Raw genomic sequence first — 25,225 nt, forward strand, 5'->3', positions numbered from 1 at the left:
TTGAGAGATCCTGTGTCTATGATGGTTTTCTTTAAATCAATGGTAGTTTATACTTTACCAGTCAGGTATAACAGACAGTAGATGTTACATGAATCATGTATCATGACTGTCAGTCCATTTTACATTAGATAAATGGATAAATGATCCCTAAAGCAAGTTTGACAATGACCTCTTTCTTTTCTTTTTTGCTTTAAAAGATCAAACCAATATTAGATTTTATTTTCACTACAATAAGCTATATATCTTCAATCTATCAAAGGGTATGTTGAAACCCTAATTTAGCTCCAATTTAATCTGTATTTCTTTTGGACAAATGTTTACAAACCTAATGATGTCACCAACAAATGCCACTCAATAGTTTTAAGAGCCCTTTTGTGACCATACATTTATTGTATAAAAATGTATATAGATAATGCCTTGAGGGTCACACATTTTAATAGGTATAATCACAAACTGGTGTTAAGGTCTTAAATTTATAGTAGCGACAACTTAAATTGACAGTAGATCATTATTGGTTCAATTTCTTTATGTCACACAGTCAAAAGGGCCACAAATTCTCCAGATTAATATATTTGTGACCATATGGTTAAACCATATCAACACCATGTTGGAAAAACTACCAAAATAAACGCACAAATTACAAATACAATCCTTTCGCTGTAGCGGGATTACTTAATGAGGCCACGGCTTCTGTATAGTGACAGAATTTGGGGTTGTGAAAAATATATTTCCTTATCATTTAAGTCCTTCGTAGCAATGTTGAAGGCGCAAAGAACAAACGAATCGCGGTTTAATTTGTAACATCTGTACCGGATGGGCCTTTGTCCCGTCTGCCTTCAGTAGGACAGCCTTTACAGTCATCGCGAGCAACTTCAGTTGGAGCAGCACGAGCAGAGCAGACGCCTGTTCGGATGGGGGACAAACCGTTCACTTGATTTCTGTCCGTTCTCGTGGCACGATTTACACGTGGCAATGTAGTTATGATTTTTTTTTTCGTGGAAAATGGACTCATGTGGAGAGTGTTTTTTCCAGCGATGTGATTATGATACCATTATGTTGCATGCACAGTCAGCTTGATTTGCTATGGTGATACCACAAGCTAACACCAAGCTAGCCCAGGGATTGTTTTGGGAGATACCTGTTTGAAAAGCTCATTACGCTGACACATGAATTAGACATCTATTGTGCATTTTCGTCAAGGTGGAATACAATAGGGAATGTCGAACCAAGGAGCTAGGAGAAATGGCCCAGTAAAGCTGCGGTTGACAGGTAAGCAAATTTAAACCCCCTCTTACGCCGCTCAGTTATGCTAGCCATTTAGCGTGCAAGCTAATCCTTCTCAGTAACATCCAGATTGTGAAAGCTAACGTGTTGTGCGATTATACTAGTATTGATTACGTATATTGCTTCACCAACATTATAACTAACGTAGATGATTTGAATCTAATTCCATACGGCTAACGCACTGAGACGCACTGAGAAGCACTGAAAGGCAGTAAGTGAGCCTTCCTCGTTAGCAGACATTAGCTATGACAACACCGCTGTTTATGTTGTTAACTCAGCTGGCCAACGTTCCCCTTTTGCTAATGATCAGTTTCCTTACAACTTAGTGAAATCTGTCGCTCCATCCAGTTAATAAAGAAACCTACATCACTGTTTTGAAAGCAAACAGTAACATGTCAATTGATTTACAGTAAATGTATATTCTCACAGGGCAAAACATTTCCCATATTTCCCCGAGGAACTGTGCTATGATATACCAGATTTTTGTGTGTCCTATGTCAAATAATGAATTTATTGTCTCATGCTTTATGTTTTTAACTTATAATTGATTATAAATCACAGTTAAGCTTGTTTTTATGGCAACAGCTTTTACCTCCCATAGTAGCAGACTGATGTTCTATCTTGGTATCATTTTTGGTAGACTTGGTTGGATCTCATTCAGCACTACATGCTGTTGGTGAATAACTATTTGAGAGATAGAGAAATGCTTTAAAGAGAAATCAGTACTCTGAAATCTGCCCAGTTGTCTTTCCTTCTTGCCCGCCTAGGGTGTCCCCCCCCCCAAACTCCATATGGGGAATGGTTTTAAATGGGCTGCAGTGGTCTTCAGGCGGAATTTCAAGAATGTGAAACCTCAGTCTTTTCTGATCATAGACTCATTCAAAGCGAGATTCATATGATTGTTAGAATGACCAGAATTCTGCTCGCTCTTACAGTGGAAACCAATGACTTTATGGTAGGCTTTACATTGGTGTTTTGTTGTGGCTGATTTAATTTGTGTTTGAGCCAGTGTGCATTTGGAGCTAACACTGCATACCAGTCCAGTTTCACTCTGTCTGCTTGGTGGTCTCATAATTGCCATGTTTTTTCCTCCCTATTCCTGTCAGAGAGAATCGGGATTAGCTGAACTCTAAAGATATTAAGGGATTTGGAGTAGTCCTTACGCTTGAGAACTGTTTCTTTAGTCTTGAACTTTGAGTTTTAACCTCAATTTTTGAGACGATATTGGCATGAAAAAGATTTACTTGTTTTTTACTGGTGATGATATGTTAAAATCATTTTTTTAATGTCTCATTTGTTCTTCTTTCCTGCTTGCCACCATCCTTGCTGTCTAAGCCAGTCAAACCACAGTAAAACAGTGGTTTTCAAACATGGTCTTTAAGTTGAAACTCTAGATCTCGATCAGAATTTTCCAAGATAATCTTCTTTTTCTGGCTTCTTAGTACCTGTTTATAAAATATAAAACTTGATCGTTTCCTTTTTTCCTCATGTTGCTACAGGTCCTTGCTCTCTCACAGTCGGGTCCAATCTATCACCAGTAATATTTAACCCTTTTTTCCAACAGTTAAGTCACATATGCAGAGGCTTTGGCCACAAATTTAACTTATTAGTGATGCATCACAGATGTTTTTCTTTTTTTTTTTTGTTTTTGTTGTTGAATTATTAAAAATTCTGCTGCAAACTGAAGTTCGGTGTCGGTCTCAGGTCAATTTTAAATCCTCCAGAGTTGTTGTTTTTCTTTTTAATTCTCTTTTCAATCTGTCAGAGTTGAACTTTATCGAGATTTGAGTCACAAATTTAGAAATGTGTCCTTCCCTGTGTTCCCCACCATCTCTGGGATCCTCAGAAATGTCAGAATTTGCGTTGGGTGGTCTTGCGCTCACTGCAGGATTTAAGATTTTGATGGGATTCATCTCCTGTTTAGCCAACTGACACCATTTCTCAGAAAAGCTTTTTACAGCTCATCCTCATGTTTATCAAGGACAGCTGCTCTTTGATGCTTTAATTGATAATAATGATATAACAAAATGGCAAGCGTTTGTTGATACGAAGGATGTGCTCTCCCACAGAGTTTCCTGGCGAGCTTAAAAATGAGAGCAATCTTGGTTTTTTTAATAGCGTTACGCCAGCACTGCAGGGTGCAAGTAGAAGCGTCCTTCTCCCCACTCACTTCTCAGCCTCTTGTGCTGTATAAGATGGTGTGATTTACTGAAATCGAACAAGGTTGGGTTGTTTCTCATCAGTTTCTTTCACTGGATAGAACATCAAGTTTCCCAGTGGTGAATTACATGAGATGCAAAAAAAAGGATGAAACTATCTCTTCCCCCTTAAAATTCTTGGCTACACTGTACTGTACTGAATAAAGTATTTTTCTACTCTATTCTATTGTGAGGAAGGGACTCTATCTGCGTCCATTATTCTCCAGTTGGCATGCAGCAAGCATCATTTTAGCATTTTCCCTGTTCTGTGCGAGCATGAAACACTCCGGCAGACAAGGAAGCTGGCATGTGTATGTATATATTTTTATCTCCTGTCACACTTTGTGTGTGCATGTCTGTCCTGTTCTTATATTTGATGCTGAGACTGGAGCATGCGTGTGCTGAAGGGGGGGGGGGGGAAGCCAGGAAGCTGGTGATTAAGATAAAAATCCTGCCTTAGTTCCAGGCACAGCACTACCACCAGGGCAGAGTGCATTTCAGGGATGTTATCAGAGACCACTGTCTCAGCATTCCACCGTCAGCTTTTAGAAAATACACTTGTGCGCGTCAGCTTGTTTGTATGTGCAAGTTCAGTTTTTGTGTTCTTAAAATAGGAGACAGATGCACACGATTTTCACACACAAAAAAAGCATTGTCAGCGCCCTTAGATACAAGCGAACAGTGTGTCAAAGAGAACGCACCATTGTGACGCCGAGGAACCAACAGGCGCTGCCAACTTTTTAGTTGTAATGTTCATACAGGTGTTCAAGGTAAATCTACGTCATGGATAGGTTGTACGTCAAAAAGAATGCGAGTAAAAGTATGATGAAACAAATCTCCGTCATTTTAAAGAGCAAATACTCGTCTATTTTGGGACTGTTTGCTTGATAATGTTAAGTAGGAAAAAAGATGCACCTTGAAATATTTCAGTGTTTTTTTTTTTATTTATTAATTAATTTTTTTGGACCTAGTTGTGGACATTCTTTCATTGTTAGTTCAGTTTAATTTATAAAAATCAGTCTTATCGTCTGTTTTCTTACTTGTTCATCCTCAGCTGAAATGGATTAACTTGGTTGCATCGGTTGTGCTTTATCAAGACCCAGTAAGACGTAAGAAAAACGTGGACGCTTGGAAAACACATGCGCAGCTTTTGTTGATTATTTTGTTACGTCTAATTTACTTTCCGAGTCTTTTGAGTTTTGGCAGTTTAAACGTTGGCCAGAGTTGGTGATTATGATTAATAAGCACGCAGTAATTGTAAGTCACACAGTGACATGTTTGTATTGTTAATCTCTACTTTAGCAACGCTCTGGTGCAGTTTGACCCGATCGTTCTGATTAATTCTAATTAATGGGCACTGCTCAGCATTTCTGAAACATTTATTAAACAAGCTGCCTGTAAGATACTGTGCTGTTCCAAATGTTTTTCACTAAATTCATTTGAGTTTGTGCCTCTCCACACACATCTGGTATAAGATGTGCTTTTGCCTACCTGTTCATTTTCATTCTGCTCGCCACATTTCAATATTCAACATTTTTAAATTGAATCATTCGAGACAAGAGAGCAGCCCACATGGGCAGTCATTTACTGCTGCTTTCAGCTCTTCTGTTTCTCATCTCTCTTTCCATTGGTTTGTGTCATGCTCACTTTCTTCTAATACCTCTTATCTTTCCTTTTCTGTTGAGGTCATCTCTTATATCTGTGCCCACATATACCAAACTCTCTCTAAATTCTCTCATTTAAGTACTTGAACTGTCTGAGTGCTTTAAGAACTAAAACCAGTGTTCTTAGTTAGAAACCATCGACAGTAGTTTCAGTTTCACTTAAATGCTTGTATTTAAGTATTTATGAATTTAGTCTTGAGGTGACTCCTGACATGATTGCACAATTAGTATATTGTCGATATATCTATTTCCTTTGCACTGGATATTTGGAGCTAATATTTAAAGTCTAAGACATTTTAAAGTTACTGCTAATTTTCTAAACTGATTTTATTTGTGTTATGTGTTGTGATATATAAACATGCGGATGAAACTACACAAGGCTTGTAAAGGATAATGAAAAGTAAAATAAGTTTTTAGGCAGTTTTTAATCCTCTAGGGTATTAAAAAAGCTGGTAGAAAGGAAAATATCTGAATTTTCCAGAGAAAACAGTCAGTGAAAATGACTGTTTGTCTGCTTTGTGACGCGATTTTTGCCCAAAAGAACTGTAAGTGGTTTAATTTTTGGTTGTGAAGACTGTATTTGGTTTTTAGACCCTTTTTAGCCTGTAATGTTTAAGTTAATCATCTTTTCCATGTCATTTTTCCAACAACTAATATACATTGATTGAGAAAGTGTTTTACAACACAATAGTAGTTGTGAATCCATCTGTTTTTATTCACTTTAGCCTCCCCTTACAGAAATATTAGTTTACTAATTTATTTTTCACCAGATTCAATGTGTTAAAGAATAGTAATAGACCCTTTTTACAGCTAAATTAGTGCCCACATGCCTTTTTTTTTTTTTAAACTTTTTTTAAACAACCTTGTGGACTACTACAGTAGAAGTGGAATTATTTGACTATCCTACAAGCTGTGGTGGACCACAGTTGGGCAAATGTGACTGTCTAAGAAAAAGGATTTAGATTTTTTGAATGGGTCACTGAAGCCAGTTCTACACAACTGCATGGAGATCCCAGCAGCCGACACCTGTGCTGTCTGGGAAGATGCATCCTACACGTGCCTTATTGTGGGATGATTATGTTACTGTCAGTTTCTGAGCATCTGTGTGAGACACTTCTATCGGGAAATATGTCGTTTTAAATCTCATCACAGGGTTGGACTCACTCTTGCGGCTCTGAGTGCAGCACATTCAGCAGAAATGAGCAGGTCAACCCACGTATTGGGTTTTAATCACTGCCGATAAGGTAACTCAAGAATCTCTAATGAAAGAAATGACACCAGTGTCGCAGTTTATTCCATATGTGCAACAGTATAAGGGAGCTGTAAATATGTTTGATCTTAAAGCCATTCTTAAATCAGAATCATCTTAAATTAAAGGATGAAATGCACGACTGTAGTTCACTATGTGAGAAGTCCAACAAAAAAGACTCCTGTGCATTAACAACAATGACTTATTTGTTTATCTCCAATCATGGGTTTATGAAGCAAAAGATAGTGGCCACTAAGTGTGAACTAGGAGGTGCCATGGCTGATTCGCTTTGTTTTTGTCTCTTTGTTAGCAGGATAAGAGGTAACTGAGTAACTTGGGTCCCAGACTGTTTTATGAATTGTTCTTGTACTTAGTTAATGCAATACATCGGGGCCTCTAAATGCAGCTTCTGTGTCAAGAATAAGTGGTTTAGTTAACAAATTTGGTTTTATTTGCAGTTATCAACTTGGCTGAGCCAGTTGCCTGTGGACCTTGAGCTAAATTATGCTATAAATGACGCACAGTATAAATGCACAGTCCATGCCAGGAAAGAGATGGTGCTTCGGTATGTGTGTTTAGCTGCGCGTCTGCATGTCTGCTTGATCTTGCCTCTAGCGCCTGGGGTCACTGTGTTGTGGTTAGATTTTGTAGTTCAGCACTGAGCTTTGTACCCAAACTTCCTCCAGCTCTGTTTAGTCTGCATCACTGGCGTATATCTCAGTTGACCGCACACACTACACAGGTTCAGTACACTTATTTAGCGATCACATGTCGTTTGTCATCATATGGCAATGTTTATCCAGTTTATGCTGCAACTGGTTCAGCGATATTTATCATTTCTGGTATTGGTAAATCTGAAAGGATGTATAGAATGAAAACATATTGCAAAGCATGACGTAATCACTGTAGCTATTCTTCTTTTCTTTCTTAACATCCCGCCATAACTCATCTTATCTCGGCTCTGGAGCTGACCTGGCATTTTAACTGGCTCTCATGAGGAAATTCTTTTGATTGGAAATAGACATGCAACATGTTTGTTTTTAATTCTAAACAGTTATCTGTTTCTACACTATAGAATGAACATAAAGGTGAAGCAGGGTGTGCTCTTTAGTTTGCATTTAACTGTTTTATTGTAATCTTTTGTCTGTGGGGAGGCTGCAGGCCTCTGCATGCTCAGGAGTGAATGGAAACCAAGTTTCTGCAGAAATGCTACTTGCATGTGCTCTGAATTTTCAACTGTGTCACTGCTGGATCACAGATAATGTTATCTTTATTGCCATGTCCAGCATTTATTCCTCTTGATGGATTTATTACTTAATGTTTAGGAATGTAGCACACAGTCATATTTTGGAAACTATGTTGTGACACTCCTAACGAGCTGCTGACTTTGTCTCTATTTTTAAATTGAACAATTCAAATAGACAAATTAAGTGTTGTCTAGAATCCCCGTGACTCAGCAGTGCCGTTACTGACAAAGCTGTCTTTATTTAATCTGCAATATTATGCAGGCGATAAACCAGCGCAGTAATCAGTCCAGGGTTTATCTTGCCAATAGTGGCTCAAGTACAGCTTTAGAGTTGCTACAGGGGTAATGCTCAAGCAAAGGTTAGGCTGCACAGTTTTCAGCATCATCAGATTGTTGTGCACGCTGCGAGGTGTGCTTGTGTTGTGACTCTTGTGGGGTAATCAGTCGCAGGGGGTCACACTCAATATTTCATTTTGCCAGACTTAACCCCCAACTCATCCGACTGATCTCCGTAAAGCAGCTTCAGCTGTCATACAGACTGCTCCCTCTGCCGTCATTCATGTTACAGTATGATACAAGCGGCTCCTAGTGAAGAATCAGTGAAGAAACCTAGGGAAGAGTTTACCTTCACAGGTTGGTCTTGAAGTGTAACCAAATGTTGCTCAGTTTCCTGAGTCCAAGCAGACTGTGCTTTATTCACCACGTTTTTTTGTATTCCCCCTTGCACTGCACACTCATTAGCTACAAGTCTTTGCTGACGGCTCACTTATTAACTCATCCTCGTCGGCTTCTTAACAATATTTAGCATCGTAGGCTTTTGGCCGGAGACTTGGACACGTCTGTAAGAATATCGTGTCTTTGAAGAGTTTATATTCGGTGACTTTGCTGATTGAACATCTGATTTTCCTCTGGTCAGGGCCATTTGTCTGTGATGTGAAAATAAGGGTTAAAATCCTCAGTGTTATCACTGTGGTATTGACCTATGGGTAATAAATAAATCCAATGCCCTTTTCTTTTAAGGTCTTTAAGGTTTTGATAATGATAGCTACACAACAAACAAACATTAATAATCAACAAAGTTTTCCTTTCGTTTCATGTCATTTTATTTTCGAGCCTTCAACTCTCTGATGTGCTGAATTATATCCTATTGTTTCATTGTTTAATGCATTGGTTTTCAGCTGCGGTTTAATTTCGTACATGTTACACAACCTCGACAGAGCAGACATAGGCGAGCATTGCTTTAGAGAGCCGTGATCTTAGATGTGAGATGGTCTTAAAAAAAAAACCTCAACTCAAGATCAGACCAGAATGATTAGATGAGTAATTTCCTTTGAAAATGACAAATTGAAGCACTCAATGCATTTCAGGCACTTTCAGCAAAAATATAGCACAATAAGCTCACGTAGAAAGGAAATTTAAAAAAAAGAAACAAAAACAACGCTTGCCTATAACAACAAGACATGCACAAGAATGATTACGCATCAAATGAAATATCCCACTTTGCTTACGTCTGTACAAAGCCACTACATTGCTTTTGATCTAACCTATTCTCTAAATAACCTGTAAAACCTCTCTCCTCTTCTCTGTTGTTAGAGTCAACCCTTAGTTTAATCTGCTTTTCAAATTACTTTTGAACTTGGTGGTATTGTACTTCTGAGCAGGGAAATGGAAAGACTGAACACCTTGGTGTTGCATAAGCCTTTGACTAGAGAGAAGGTGGGTTTCAATATGCAGAATACATTAAACTTTCCAAGTGGTTCAAGAGGATTTTCCTGCAGATTATGGAAGAGAAATATCACCCCTCTGTTTTCCTGTGGCTACAGCATGATATTTCTGACAGCCACGGGGAATTATTAAGGGGGAAAGAAGCCGACTCTTAAAAAAAAAAAAAAAAAAATTTTGAACATAGCAAAAAGCGGAGTATCGGTCCACAGACACGATGCCTGAATTTCTAACTTTCCCAGTAAGTAACTAACCAGTATTTTTATAATTGATCTAGTTTTTTTTTTAAATGGTTTAGTTATCCATTATTTGAGATGATCACACTTGTTTTTACAAATCTTCTTCCCAATTTGCCAAACTTGAATGGCAGCTACATGAAAACAGACAAAGAATAAAAGTGGCTATTAAACTATTATTTGCAATTACTTACTTGTCACATGAAATTTCATGATCATACCAGTCTTAACTGTTAATTACCTTTTTTTTTATTTTTATTTGGTCTTCCAAGCTCATGTTCAAAGACCTGTACAATGAATGATCAGAGTGGTAGCAATTAGCTAATTGTTGCACTTATAAACTGCAGACTTTCCTGCAGTTTTCTCTTTCTCAGTTTTTTTTTTTTTACTCTTTCTTTCTTTTAACAGGATGTTCCTCATCTCTCTGTCATTTCTCTCTTCCTTCCTCTCCCTCACTCACCCCCGGATCTAGTCCAGACAGCTGTCAGACGACTCTAGCGGTGTGGCTCCAGTTCGGTGTATTTTTTTTCTTTATCTGTTTTCAGCTTGTGATATGTGTGCGCACACACATTCGCACACTTCCTGTAGCGATCCTTCACCACAACAGTGTACTTTATGTTTGTTTAAATTTGTTTGGGGACTCTTAAGGAGACTGTGTGTGTGAGTGGTGGGGGGTTCCAGGGACTCTCAGGGTGGTAATTAATCCACAGTTTTAATCACTTAGAAGTGTCTGAAACATTGCATGAAAATATTGACAGTATAGATCTCACTTTAATGAACATAAATAGTTTATATACAACTTAAAATTGGATCAACAAAGAACATTGTACTTCATGTATTTTGACAGTGTGCAGCATCCACAAAACCTATCATTGGAACTGAATGAGGATGGAAGGTTAGACTGTATGGATCACGCTTTCCTCCCCCTCACTCTCCTCCGGCTACTGTTCCTGAGGTCAGACTGCCCACCTCCATGTGTATGTGTCTGTTAGACTACTCACCGTGTCCACTGTACAAAGACATGTGCATACTCGCATCCACCGCCTTTCATATACCATATTCCCCCTCTATATCTGTGTTTTCATTTTAAATGCGGGTGAAGAAATCAGTCGGAGAATGTGAATGATGCAGTGGTTTTAATCATGGAGATGGGGATCTACTTGCCCAGACTCCTCACCTGAATAGCAGGTCCAAGTACAAAGATCCTCAGGTAAACGGAGATGATTCAGTCTTTGCTTCAGCACTGTGGCTGCATGATATATCATATCAGCATCGTAACTGCTATGTGGAGATGTGCAACAGGCAAAATGAACATGAAAATGTCTAATGCAACAACTTTTTCACTATATGTGCAGGAGAATTTAGAGACAAACCAAAAACACTTGGAGTATAAATCAACAATGAGGGGAAATAAGAGTGAATTATTATTATGTTTCAACAACATATTCGACATTCTTACAGATTTGTTTGAATCTATAAACCTGCTTGCAAAAAACATTTGATCTCTTTGTAAAATGTTAATTAAACTTGAATGTGATGATTTGCAAGTCTTATAAATGAATATTTTATTCACAATAAAACCTTTTATTTTAAGCTCATTTTGAATTTGATGGCAACAACACATCTCTTAAGTTTGATTGGGAAACAAAAAAAAGCTGGGAAAGTGTTTGGAGAAAGAGCAGATTAATCCGTGTAATTAGCAATGGGTAATGAACATGATTGGGTGTAAAAAGAGCACCTTTCAGAGGCAGAGTCTCTCAGAAGTCAGCAGAAAACTGCATCTACAAATTGTATACATTTGACTATTTCATCATCTACAGTATCATCAGTATATCATCAAAAGATTCAGAGAATCTGGAGACGTCTCTGTGTGCCAGACACACAGCTGAAAACCGATATTTGATGCCCATAATCTTCAGACCATCGAGGCAGCATTGCAATGAAAACAGACACGATTCTGTCATTGAAATCACTGCACTGGCTCATCGTCTGGGGAACACAGTTCACTGTGCCGTCCGCAAAATGCAGACTGAACCTCTATCATGCAAGATCCAGAAATACCAACGTCTTCTCTGGGCCGAAACATGTTTGAAACATCCAGCTTGTTACAGCTCTCAGTTCAAAAGGCTGCATCCCTTATTTTTTTGGGGTTGTATTAGTGGCTCTGAAGCTGGCATCAATGCCGAAAGGCAGGTTTTACGGCAACATATGCTCTGATGCAGAAGACCTTTTTCATGGAAGACATTGCAAATTTTAGCAAAGCAGTGCTAAGGCTTTGTAGACTGAACTTTCACCAGTTGACATAAGTTGGTGCATCATGAAACAAAGAGTATTGGGAAAAAAATACCCGGGACTTTTGGGCAGCTTGAGCTCAGACAAGAAAGAGACAAGATTCCTCTTTCAGTTCCCAGTTATTTAAGGAGTGTTGCTTATAGAAGATGGGCCACTACATGGTGGTAAACACACCCCAGTTTAATTATTTTTAGATGATTTGCTGCCATAAAATTCACAACGATCAAGTATTTTTCATTAAATTGCTTAAATGTCTCATTTTCAGCATTTGATGTGTTTTTCACTGGTTAACGTAGTTCATGTAAGCTAAATATTCTCAGTATCTTTGAGATGTTTTTTTGTCACCACCTTCCCTAAACAGACAACAAAAGGCTCTGAACTCAACCAGAAAACTTCCGCACACTCACTTGGATATTTATGTGTACAAGGAAATGAAAAAAAAAAGCTACCACAACCCAAAGTGACCCCTTCATGTCATTCACAGTCGCAGAGACCGGAAACCTAGCAGGCACCGCTCAATCTCGTCCTTCATTGCTCTTCCTCAATGTCTCTTCCACCTCCATCTTCACAGCTGCTTGTTTCTCACCACTCTGTCTCACATATTCATTTATTATACTTCAGATAAGGCTCCAGACTTCTGTCTGAAGAAAAAATGAGCAAAACCAAAGGAGATAAAGGTACAACTTGATATATGTTGGCATATTTCAGACAAAACAGTATCACGCTGACAGCAGACGAGACAAAGTAAACGGATCTTAACATGCTATGAATTGTGCGGGGTGAACAAAGCTACTAATCAGTTGGGATGAATATTTTTACATTTATATCAACACTACATGTCTTTGGACATAGCCACAATCTCGACCTAAAGATAAAAAGCAACATAAAAATAAACAGGAGAGAGAATATGAAGCGGCAGATGTCATCACGTCGTTCATCTTGAATTCTCAGGACAATTACCAGCTTTCTTCAAACATGGGCCCAGTTGAACACTGTCCACCCTTTAAACTACAGAGCTGCCAGGGCAAGGTCTTCACAAAGTCTGTAATGACTGATCAAGCTGTTTGGGTTCTCCTGATAATGTGGGTTCTGGGCAAAATGCGGACTTGTTACATATGGGTAGTCAAATGCTCATTCGTTCAGTGCAAGAGAAGGAAGAATGACCTGTTTCAGACACTATTGATTCAGTTTTTTTTTTTTTTTTTTTTTGCTGTAATCAGACTATGAAGAGCCTTTTTGACACTTCATTCATCTGCTTGAGAACTTGTGAGATGAAGACAACTAAGATCTGCCATATTTATGATTCACATCTTGATTCATCTCACTCACAAGAGAATCTTGAGGTTAAAACGCAACTTGCGGGTTGACTTTTTACCAACTATATTTAGAATACTTTGGGAAAATGGGGGTTGAAATGTCACTAACCAATTAAATGACTGTATATATGAAAATTAAATGCAGAAAAACAAGTAGCCTTTCAGAGTAGTCCATTTTGTCTTCCCCAATGCACCATTTCTCATCTCACCACAAAATTAATTTGTCTGATAGATATTATCTCCACTAAACATTTGTGCTTCCAGGCTCATAAATATAAGGGTATGATGTGTCACATACTTGACATTTTCCATCTCTTTAGAGGAGAAACTTTTCTAAATGTTATTGTAGTCGATATAAGACGTATTTTTTCAAAAACCTAGTTTCTGCTACATGTTGAGGTTGCAGGGCTTTCCGCGCCTCCTGTTGTAAAGACAGTTTATGGAAGCTTTGATAAAAGTAAGATAAGCTACAATAGGTAAATATCTCTGTCGTCCCCTGGGTCCAAGTGATCTTCTTCTCCACACTTTCCCTTTCCGTACTTTTCAATATTCACGTCTTTTCTCCCATTTTGTTGTCTGTATTCTGCAGATTTATGACTTTTGATAGTGTCCACACAAACACACACACACACACACACACACACATCATTCCACCGTAAATTCCTGCCTCCAGATGAACATTTGGTCCTAACCTTTTCACCCCTTTCTCTGAAGTGACTATGCTAACTCCAGATTCCTATCCCTGGATTGTTGCGTCTCCTCGGGGAACAGAGAGAAGGGGGAGTGTCAGCTGTAGCCTACTGGCCTCTTAGCTGAATGACATAATTGGCATCCCAAGCATTCACTCGACTGGAGAAGACACTTGGGGTGGGAGGTTGGGAAAGCGAGCAATTACTCTAAAGAGGTAGTATAACGTAGTTAAAACTGTCTTGATTCAGGAGACCTGTAAAATGCTGATTCATATCACAGCATTATTTAATGTAATGTGCACTTCCCATAGAAACATAAACTTGGTCACGTACACAGAGAATAGTTGTACTTGACATTTTTTGTGTGTTGTACTGAGACAACGAGCCCGCCAGAGAGGCGAGAGGAGGGGAAAAGGAAGTCTTTTGTTTAACCGTTGAACAATACTGTGAATGAGACAGCATGGGGCTGTGGCAAGAGTCGTAACAGAAGCAAACATTTGGGGAGTAGTGGGGCTGCTTCTTTTAAATCTGAACGATTCTGTGCTTATATGATCTAGAAGTGAGGATGTGTAAATACAGCTATAAATGAACTATTTTTCAGACCATGTGAAGCTTGGAACAAATGTACATGAAACCTACTTTAAAACACAAACTACAGCTTCTAGGGCAGGTTCTGTGGATTCGTCACGCAGAAATTGTGCCCTGAAAAGGAAAGGTATGTCGATCGAAAGCCTTGTCAAACGGCTTCATTTAGCCATCTGAGTCATTGCACGGAGACGTCATTGACTGGCACCAGGTGAGCTTTGTTCAAAGGTAAAATGACTTTCGGCCATACGTGCATTCATCTGGAAACCTCGATTACAATGAAGGAGGACTCATTCTTAAGAGTGAGGTTTTCTCAGTTTTATTAATCTTCCTGTTGTGATGGTCTTTTATGACTGTATTTCTTTAAAGCTGTCTACATTGTCAGTACAGCTGCACATATCTGTGTAGGTTTTCAGTCATACAAGTCATGCTAATTTTAAGTGGTAGAATAGAAGTTGATTTGACTTTTCACCTAGTTTTTTTTTCTTCTTCTTTTATTGGTCTTAGAGAAGCAAGAACCAAAGATTCTCAAAGAACAGCGAGCAAATAAACCAAGTATACAGCTTTGAGGTCATTGCATGCCTGGAGGAAGCAGTTGTCCCTGTAGAAAAGACTATAAGCTTGTTTGTAGACATTCTCAGTTTTGACAGGATGCATTAGAAGCTGATAAGAATGAATCTAGCTCATAATCAGATATAAGGTTTCCTTTAAAAAGCAAAGCAAAAATCTGAGCAGTTTGAAAACATGCCCTTAAAACCTCAGGACTTCCTGAAACGTCTAAAACTGTTCACAAAAATCTTTATTTCACCACCTCCGAAGGAACTATAATGATTAGATATGAATGATATAAATAAAAAAATAAAGCTTTTATAGTTGATTATTGACTTTGCTCTTATGTTAATTAATATTTAAAGTAATAAGTCATTATTGGTGAGTATCGAAAACCAGAATTGAAATGTAGAAGCATGCAAATGTCACAAAAGCCCTGAAGGGGAAATGGATTCATAAGTTGCATGAGGTTACAATAGCTTAACATGTCACAGAGGCTCATGACTTCCATTTTACTTCCTTGAGCTGATGGGGTTGCATTTCACGCAGCACCTGCAGGTTCTGTCCCAGTTTTTTATTTCACCGTATTGACTGCCATGTCAGTGACCTTTTCTCGATCTGGTTACGGATTAGCTAAACATTTTTTTATTTGTCTGCCAAAAACTAAGTGATTAAAAAAGGAAATCTAGGAAAAACAAGCATGTTTTAAAGGTCGTTGCCCCTCGTGGAGGTTATCCATTGATCTTGAACCTTCTTCTTTTGTAATAAGGAGTCAAACTTAACCGTCTTTTAACACTGCTCTTTGTGTAGACCTTAAGAATATTTGGTAACATTTTTGGATGTCATTTTGCATAGTATAAATGCCAGCGCTGTTCTAAACAAACACTTAAGCATGTCTACAAAATGGGGTTCTTTCTTTGAGTATTCAAGCTCAGCAGGATGATGGTGCTGATGCAGCACGTGCTAACTGTGCTGTCCTTGTGGTGCCGCTGGATAAGTAATTGAGCAAATGGACAACAAAATGGCTGTTCTTGAATGTGGAGTTGGCAGTGCACAATCACACAGTCATCAGCTAGAGTTGCTGACCACAAACTCTTTGGTGTAGAGCAAAGCAGCATAGCTCTGTGGTTTGATAATAACAGACTACAAGAAGCTAGAAGCATGTTGGTCATTTGGTGAACTGGACAGTGCAAATTATAAGCTTTAGTGAACTTGAATACAGCTCATGTTCTTTGTCTTTTCATCCACAAGTGAAATATTTTCAAGAACATATTTTACAATGTCAAGGTCTTCACACAGTTTGCTTGACTTAAACCATTTTTAGCATTGCTATCATTGAGCAGTAAGTACATTGTCCTTTTCCTAAAATTCAATAAATTTTTCCAGAATTATACATGATTTGCGATAATTAGCTTGAACTGTTCACAGCTCTCTTTCAATGGGTGAATAATGCCATCATGATTAAATGTGAGAATCCAACCTGTGATTGATTTCATGAAAAAAAAACATTTTGTTGTTGTTGTTTGAAAAAAATGTATTGGAGTATTCCAGTTTTAATTTATTCCGCTACTCTTATTAAAGCACAGCATCATGTTAAAGAACCCGATAACCAGTGTCAGTTTCCAGAGAAACCATCCTTTTTAAGTTCTCATTGGCATTGTAATTTCAGTGTCATATACACCAACAACTATTAGGCTATCTTGTTGCTTCAGGGATGAAAGCATCTGTTTCATTATACATGCCTTTCCCCTCAACAAAAGTGAGCTGAGTTTGAAGCAACAAATGCAAATGGCAACTTGATGAGACTCCCTTGAGAAAACAAGCGGGAATCCCCGGGAGCCTGTCTGCTCAGGCCCGTTTACAACCTTTGACCTTGTGACCAGAACTAACAGCAACCTTCAGCCAAACGTTTTTATTCAGACAGATGGAGACGTTGCAGAGCTCCAGCTCTTCTAACGGCCTCACTTTGTTATCAGAGACCCACTGTGTATACTTTGTAATGAATACAAATGGGTTCGGTTTGCCCACAATCCTTAATTATAATCCACATCACATAATTATCATATATTGTTATGGAGTGATTTAAATCTCAGCTCGTCATTGGAGGAACTGTGTTTTTATTTTACAAAGTAATGATTGAATCTTAATACACAGTGTTTAAACAAATTTTGACTTAACCGAACTGTGTTCTGGCACATAAAAGCCCCCATCACAACAAGGAATTATTTATCCAGTTTATAGGGTAGTGGTACTGATGGGTCAACATTTGTAACCATTTAACTGTTAGCTTTTTATGGTTACGGACTCATCACATGGCACCGATTTCATGCTTTGCTGGTGACAGAACAGATTCGAAGGTACTAAGACGTACAACGAGACGTCTTTTTGTACATTTTTCAAAGGTTCTGAAGCTAAATAAATGCTTAGATTTTAATTGTCCACTATCAGCTCCCTCTGGGACTGGTGTTTACCATTGACTTCTGAAAAAGGTCAAAGGACATATCGTCTGGGTCAGCCTCAGGGCACCGTTTGTCTCCTTGTCCCTTAGCTAACAGACAGTGGTAAAACAATATCCTTGTGTGTTAACCACTTAAGATTGTTAAGCATGGTTTGGTGTTTAAAGCCTTGTTCACACTGCCTGCTTAAGGCCAGACTGATGCACATACTTCCATTTAGTCTCTCTCGCTCTGTCCTGTAAGCTGGTGCATTTTGGAAAATTATTTAAAGAATATGACATTTAATTCTTGTTTATGTTTATGCATTTAGCAGATGCTTTTACCCAAGGTGGCTCACAGGTGGGCAGATGGGGTAGGGGGGGCCCTGCTAGAGGTGGTGCCTGCCTTTGAAGGGTGGCAATCATGCCACTACACTATCCAGCCCCCCCATTCTTAATGTAGGCCCGTCTGTTTCCTGTCAGTATAACGCTGTCAGAGGTAACGTCTCTGTGGAATCACCGTTCATGGTTCATTGGTGAGACACGGTTGTCATTAACTCCATCACTGCTTGTTTGCAGTATTCAGCAGTTTATCCACATTTTGTGCTTTTCCTTTTTGCATTATTAAAATGAGGGTTGATTTTGTGTAGGATGACCCAGAGACTACACAGATGACAGCTTCACCCCAGGGCTTTCTGGTGGTTTACTATTTCCCAGTTGACCTAGCTTTCCATGTTAGAATCTGAATGAGTCTGGTCTCCTGCCAGCTCTGGATCACCATGGCTCGCATGCTCACGTGGCAGCTATCAGGTCAACTATTGCTGGATTTCCAGTAGGGAAGCAGTATGAGATTTGACATGATTGATGAGAAGGCCCCAATGATACTGTTAAACAACTCCGACAAGGTGATCAACACATATTTACATATTCATGTGGCGCTTCTGTAAATTGATATTAGTTATGTGGGGGTACGTAAAATAATTGAAGGCATTCTTGTTCTAAAAAGTGCAAACTGTTACAGCCCAAAAATATGTAACTTTGTATTATCAACAACTTTTTATTCACGTTGATAGAGCTGCAAGGAGGATTAGTCCGTTTTAACTCTGCAGTTTACAATTTTGACATTTGTGTCTTTGTACATTTTATAAATTGGTTTTCTTCCCTCTAGTTGGGACTACTCAGCTCTGTCTATCGAAGCCCAGTGCTGCTGCTTTGTTGGCTGACCGTTTAAGCAGAGAAATTCTATGACACTTGTATCCAAGGAGCCATTTAGAAGATTTAGCTTTCCCCAGATTTCATGGATAAGAAGTCCATTAGCTAATCACTGATACAGACCTTTTGTGTAAGGAGCATTTAACACAAGCACACAATCATAATGGATTAGCCTGAACACTCGGCTCTTGCTTGAATCGTTATTGTAGTCTTAGCATCTTATTGGACAGCCTATGGTGTTACAGCTTTCTTTAGAAAATCCGCACTCAGAATCTGGTGTAACATCAGATGTTGTTGTTGTCATTTTTTTCTCTTTTTTTTTTTCTTTTATGATTTTTGAACCTCCATGAGTCACACCAATCTCTTCTGGTATTTTGTTCAGGTTAAAGTTTTAGAAGCTCACTTATTGCTGGATTGTGTACTTTATGGCCCCATTTGAAGGTATTTCTCACTATCAGTAACATTAGCCTGTTGTGCCTGGCGGCCCAGTTGATGAGAGGCCATTGATAACAATGAGGGTGGCTTTTCTTTCTGTGGTAACTGTGGCTGAGACAGTGGAGCCGTGTGCAAGTTAATCCCTTAATCTTCCTCTTAGCACAGTTTGGTAACTGGAGGACCAAGAACACTCAGTGTAACCAATCTGTTTTTGCCTCTTCAGCAATGGTAAGCACACCAAGTAAACTGCAACTGGGCCTTTATTGCTCAGACTTGGAGTGTTAGAGTACTTTACCAGCCTGCTTTCTGACTTGAATTTCTGACTATGTCAGCAGTTTCCCTACTAGTATACTCAAATGCATGAAAAATGATGATATTGTATGGTACTTTGCACTGAATAATAGCTAGTATCTCTTTAGAATTTCTGAGAAATGACCCAGTATATTATCTGTATGGATCCTGAAGTTAAAACCTTTTTTTTTTGCATTGTATTGCAGTTTAATACAATGGTCTTCTTCTCCCTCTGTTCACAGCATAGCTTAATGTACTGAACATGAACATAAATGAATTTTTACATGTTAATGTTAATAAAAAAGCCCTGATAATACCTGGAAATACCTGGTGTTGCGCACAAGCTGGTTCTTTCAAATATACAGTATTTACGATAAGATTTTCTGAAGGAGATGACCCAAGATCTGTTGGTTTTCTCTTCCTTTGCATTCTCTATCCACAAATGATTTCAGTCCTTTGTTTCTTCTATTTGTCACTTTTCTACAGACAAGATGATGTCCATTTTGTCCCATGGAAGGCTTTTCTAGCTGTCTATGATTTGGCACAAAGCCTTACTCTCTTCCTTACTCTCTTTTTGTTGAAAGCTATTGTATGTTGTCAGTGAAGTAAAGCCCAGTGGACTAGCTTTGTACGGGACAGAGTACTTGTCTTATCAATATTTTACAATGAGAAACTTTTAACTGGTCTCCCAGCCTTTTGAAGGGCCCACAAGGGCACACAAACCATACCCAGAAATAGAATGATTTTACTAAGAAATATTGCCACTGACTGTCATTTTATAATGATCTTTAAAAGTATAGAAAAGCTTATAGCTGGGATACAGTGGAGATTCATGTTTTATATCACATTACGTTTGTATCCTAAATTTCAAAAGTAAATATGAAATACCTGGAAGGAATGTCTGCTTGTAAAAGAAGTTCCACTTCAAACTGACTCTGTATATCTTCAAAATCCGCTTAATTTTCTTTGAATAATTTATGTGCATCTAACCTGTTCTAACATCAGTCTGTCTTCCTTTTTCTAGTCCTTTGTGCAAAGAATCTGGCAAAGAAAGACTTCTTTCGTAAGTAAAGACTATTTTGATATATTGCTATTCTTGTATCTTTGCTTTAGGATGGATTTTGTCAGCATCAGGAGCTTGCTCCTTTTTGAAGCTGTGCTGTAAATGAAGCCCCTTAGAAGCTGTCTGTCTGTTATGCACACCAGGAGCCGGGACCTGCACAGGGACCTGCTGCTAACCTAGATTCCAGTAATAAGCATAATGCAGACTGGTACAGATGCACAAGACTGAAAGGATTTAATTGAACTGGATGGAAATGGCTTTCCATGGCATATACAGATTCTGAATAATGCCACACAACAGTGGCCACATTTACATGCACAGCAGTATTCCAGGTTTAAGCACATTTTAAATGTTGGTCCAAATAAGACGCTGCCATGTTAACAACATTTTTATTAAGTTAAAATGACCAGAATAAGGTCATGTTTGGAGTAAGCATTAACTAACATTACCTATGTGCTGATCTTATTTGTATTATGTATATATTTATACACCTTAATCGCAATGTAGTTTTCAGTTAATCTGCTCTAACATGCTCTAGGCTCTAGACGCCGCCAGTTCTGCTTATGTTGAATGACTTTGGCTTGTTTTCTAAGAACACTATGACTTGCTTTGGCACTTGTTTTCATACACTGAGTTGCTTGTTTCTGTCAGAAGAAGAAAAAAAAAACCAGAATCTCTGGTAGAGTTCAGTGCAGAACATGAAGGCTGCGGCACAAAAAGACGAGGGAGAAACCCCAGTGAGCTTTACTGAAAACATCACGATTTTGTAGGGGGACATAGGATGTGAAAGGAATATGAATGGAAAATCCAATTGGCAATTTATGTAAACACCATAAGTGTAATATTGTCATATTTAGAATAAATTGAATAAGGTGTATATTGCTGTGCATGCACACGTGTATGTGCATTTTATGGGATCTAGTATTTCCTTTAAACTTTTCATTTTAAGGGTGTGTTTTTTTTAAGCAGGGTTGTGTCAAGTGTGTGTTTTTTAACAAATTACGGTACATTAATGACATTAATACTTAGTTGTGAGAGTTAATTGCATGCAGCCATTGCTGCACCTCCAGTCGCTGTGAATGGTGACATCAGCAGATAAAGTAGGTACAGCAACCTTTAAATTTGTCCATGTCTGCATCTACAGGGTTGCCAGATCCTTTTGCCAAAGTGGTGGTGGACGGTTCAGGACAATGCCACTCTACAGACACTGTGAGAAATACTCTTGACCCAAAGTGGAATCAACATTATGATCTGTAAGTCCATAAGAGAGCTGTAAAACAACATGTTACGTAATGCCCTTTATACCTCTTTATGAAATGTATGTAGTGTTTCCACATTTTAATGTTTCAATGTCATTTTAAATGGATTTTGTTAATTTCTTTGCTCATTGGTATGCACAAGATAATCAACAATGACAAAGCAAAAATATTTGTTTGAGTGTTTTGAAAATATATTCAAACTGAAACACCAAAAATGTCCTTTTTAAGCAAATATTCAACTGAGTTTTGCTTGGAAATGGCCTCTAGCAGCCTCTATGATACTCAGATGGAAGGAGTTTTGAACCACCTGCATCGGCATCAACAGCATTTCACTAAAAAAGCCTTTTATGGTATAGTGTGCACCCCGGATGGTCTGTCAAGGATGTACTCTGCCTCTTGTCCAGTGGCAGCTGGAATAGGCTTCAGTCCCCCCACGTTCATGAGTAGGATAAACAAGGTATAAAGATTGGATGATTGAATGAATGAATGTCAACACAGGAGCATTTCCTCATTATGACACACGACAGCCTTCTGGGTGTTTGCCAAAGCGCATCTGAATGACTCAGAAACGATAAGCAGAAACATTTGGTTGAGTGGAATATAGATTGAACAGTTAAGCCACAATGTGCTAACCAGGCAGAGTAAATGCTGTTCCCACAGTCAGGCGCTGGTAGCATCATACTGTGGGGATGGTTTTTTTTCCCTGTATCAGGGCAGGGTGATTAATCTGGATAGATTACACATGCCTGCAATGACACGACTGATGGGCCTTTGTGCAATATGTGTGAAAGTCTTTTTTGAAAGATAGCATTGGGGGTTGGTTTTGATCTACCACTGATATGCTTCTAAACTAACAACGGTGGAGGTAATAGAGGTGAAACAGACCCGCGTCATTGTGTGCTTTCACACATCAAGCCGGCATCATGGAATTTGCCACTCTGACCAGCAATGCTGTCATCACTCAGGTGATTCTGCCAGCTTGATGTGTGTAAACACACACCAATGTGGGTTTGAACCTCCTCTGGCTGGTTTTTGCGAAGTACCAAGAATGAACAGGTGTCAATAAGACAATTATTACAGTCAACTTATTCTGAGTGCTCAGGGTATGAAGATGAGATGAGATTTACATTTAAACAAGAAAAGACGTCCTCAAACATGCCATCAAGACACATGACCTCCTAGAGTGGTCAACCAACAACTTGAACCTGGTGTTGCAGCTCTGGAGAGGCACAAAAATTGATGCTACTTATCTATCCTGGATGAACATGAACAATTCTGCCTAGAAAGATGAGAGAAACATCCAAATAAAAGGTGTGCAAAACCTGAAGGTGCATTAACTAAGATTTAAATGAAAGATTTGAATAATTATGTAAATGGAACATCTGTGTTTTTATTCTAATATAGAAAGGTAAAGAAAAATACTAAAAACTCTCTTTTTATTTGTTATTTAGGAGTCTTGTTTGCAAACTGATGAGAAAAAGAAAACCGAATCCATTTCAAGACTAATTTAAAACATGATGAAACTGTCTAAGAAGAGTCTAATAATGTTGCCTCGGGAATGTATTTGAAGTCATTCTCCGCCCAAAGCCTGATACTATAAAGCACTATTTCTGAAGAAATGCTGCATGCTAGTTTTGCACAGTCGTATCTCTATGGAAGTGCTATGACAGGTTTCTCAGGAATGAAGATTCAATCGTGTCTTTTGTGTGTGGAAGAAACACCTTAAGAATCTCGATGATCAGTTTTGCATAATAAAGAAATATCCTGTTGGGTGACATTGCAGACATTCTGTGCTACACACCTACTTAAAACACGTTCATGTTAGATTTTATGAGGAAACACCTACCTAATGCTAATGGGAACTTATTCTAGCTTAAATAACATATTTCATCCCTTTTTGGATATAAAGACGTTGTATTTATGAAATAGTCTTGTGCTCCTGAACTATTCTCGGGTTTGATTTGTTCAGGAAATTATGAACAATAATTACATTTAAAGAATATGCAATGTCTAGTTTTCATGGGAAGTGTCAAACTGGTGATGATGATACCGAAATGGTGATGTGGTTTAGGGTTAGTGGATTTATTTTAGTCTAAACATAATCCAAAATATTAAAAGACAAGCAAGAAAAACTTTGTCGTGTATGGGTGTTGATCAAGGGTACCATGAGTGAGGGAACTGCTCGTAATTACACCTACCTCCACATAAGGGAGAGTAGTTTAAATGCTGCCCCGATGGGTCGCATTTAAGGGTATCATAAACTATGGATTTGGTTCTTTTTACTTGAAGACTTCTTACTCTTTTCTCTAAGCCAAATATGGCCGACACAAACCTTTATTTTAGTACACTCTGATTGGTCACATATTAGAATCTGTCCATGTGTATAGGCTTCTCATACAGTGTGTAAAGTCTCGCTGATGCCATGGACCGTTAAAAGATGTTTGAACATTTGTGAAAAGAATAAATATTATTTGAGTGGGTGTCAGGTGGAGTGATTTTACTGAGACTATGTCCTCTGAATGTTTCTTCTACTGAAGTTTGTGTCGATGGCCATTACGAGGACTGACCTCCCAAAGGGCCCTCTGGCAACCGAGCTTATGTAGTGGTAAGAGATGAATGGTAAAAGAGTATGAATAAGGGGAATATGAAGTCAAATTGAGTATTTCCAGTAAGGAGTAAAAATGAGTGAAGCAACAGGGGAAACTGAATTTCTCAAGAATTTCAGTTATTATTGAAATATTTGGTTAAAATATGGATGACAGCTGGTATCTTCGCATACTTTGTTCTTGGGATCTAAAACTAGCATTTTCCTTTTACAATTTTCTGGAATTTGTAGGCTAAATGAGCTAATAACTCAATATCGGTCGTAATTAACTGATGGAATAATTGCTGGTAGCTGCACTCATCAGAATTAAGCCAAGCTGAGGAAACCATGCTTATGACTATCTTTTGCCTTTCACATTTTCCTGCAGCTACTGATAAGCTGGCATTTTTGGGCACGCGCTTTAATTTTCAAATGCGTCTTTTAACCTTAGATCTCCATCCTCTTTACATAATTCTCTATCCCCTTTTAGATCCCCACCCACTCAGAGAAGCCTTTTCCCCACCAGCGACCCTTGGCCTCTTCCTCTGGTTCAGGAAATGGCTAACATGCCACAGAAAGCAGATGGGAGTGTGGACTTGGCAGATTGCCATCTTACCACACCCCCATCTGCAGTCTACAGCTTTAGGGGGTGGGGTCTTTGTTCCATATGACACTGATGCTGACAGTTATTCTCATTTTCTATCTGCTTTGAAGTCCAACCTTAATAGACATTATCAATTATTTCCCTTTTAACAAGTTCAGACTACTAAATCTATATATTCTGGTAGGGATGACCAGCCTGTATGTGCCAACAATGTACAGGACAAGATTGCTCATAGCAGCTTTTTGCCAACTTTTTGTAAGTGAGGAGATTTTGTTGTACCTGTCCTCTTATCCTCGCTCAGTGGTCTGTCAGC

The 25,225-nt window shown here is 38.6% G+C and overlaps 1 protein-coding gene across 1 annotated transcript in view; it reads left to right on the forward strand.

Annotated features, from left to right (window-relative positions):
• The first annotated feature begins 865 nt into the window (after positions 1–865).
• Positions 866–25,225, forward strand: part of LOC140305637 (E3 ubiquitin-protein ligase SMURF2-like) — a 50,096-nt gene continuing 25,736 nt past the window's right edge. The window contains exons 1-3 of the mRNA XM_072384586.1: positions 866–1,269; positions 20,427–20,465; positions 21,610–21,718. Of these exons, the coding sequence (XP_072240687.1) occupies positions 1,218–1,269; positions 20,427–20,465; positions 21,610–21,718 (200 nt within the window). The 5' untranslated portion in view covers positions 866–1,217. The remainder of the gene's footprint in view (positions 1,270–20,426; positions 20,466–21,609; positions 21,719–25,225) is intronic.

The sequence above is a fragment of the Leuresthes tenuis genome, unplaced genomic scaffold (genome assembly GCF_036924035.1).
Source record: "Leuresthes tenuis unplaced genomic scaffold, fLeuTen1.0.hap1 SCAF_4, whole genome shotgun sequence".
NCBI classification, from domain to species: domain Eukaryota; kingdom Metazoa; phylum Chordata; class Actinopteri; order Atheriniformes; family Atherinopsidae; genus Leuresthes; species Leuresthes tenuis.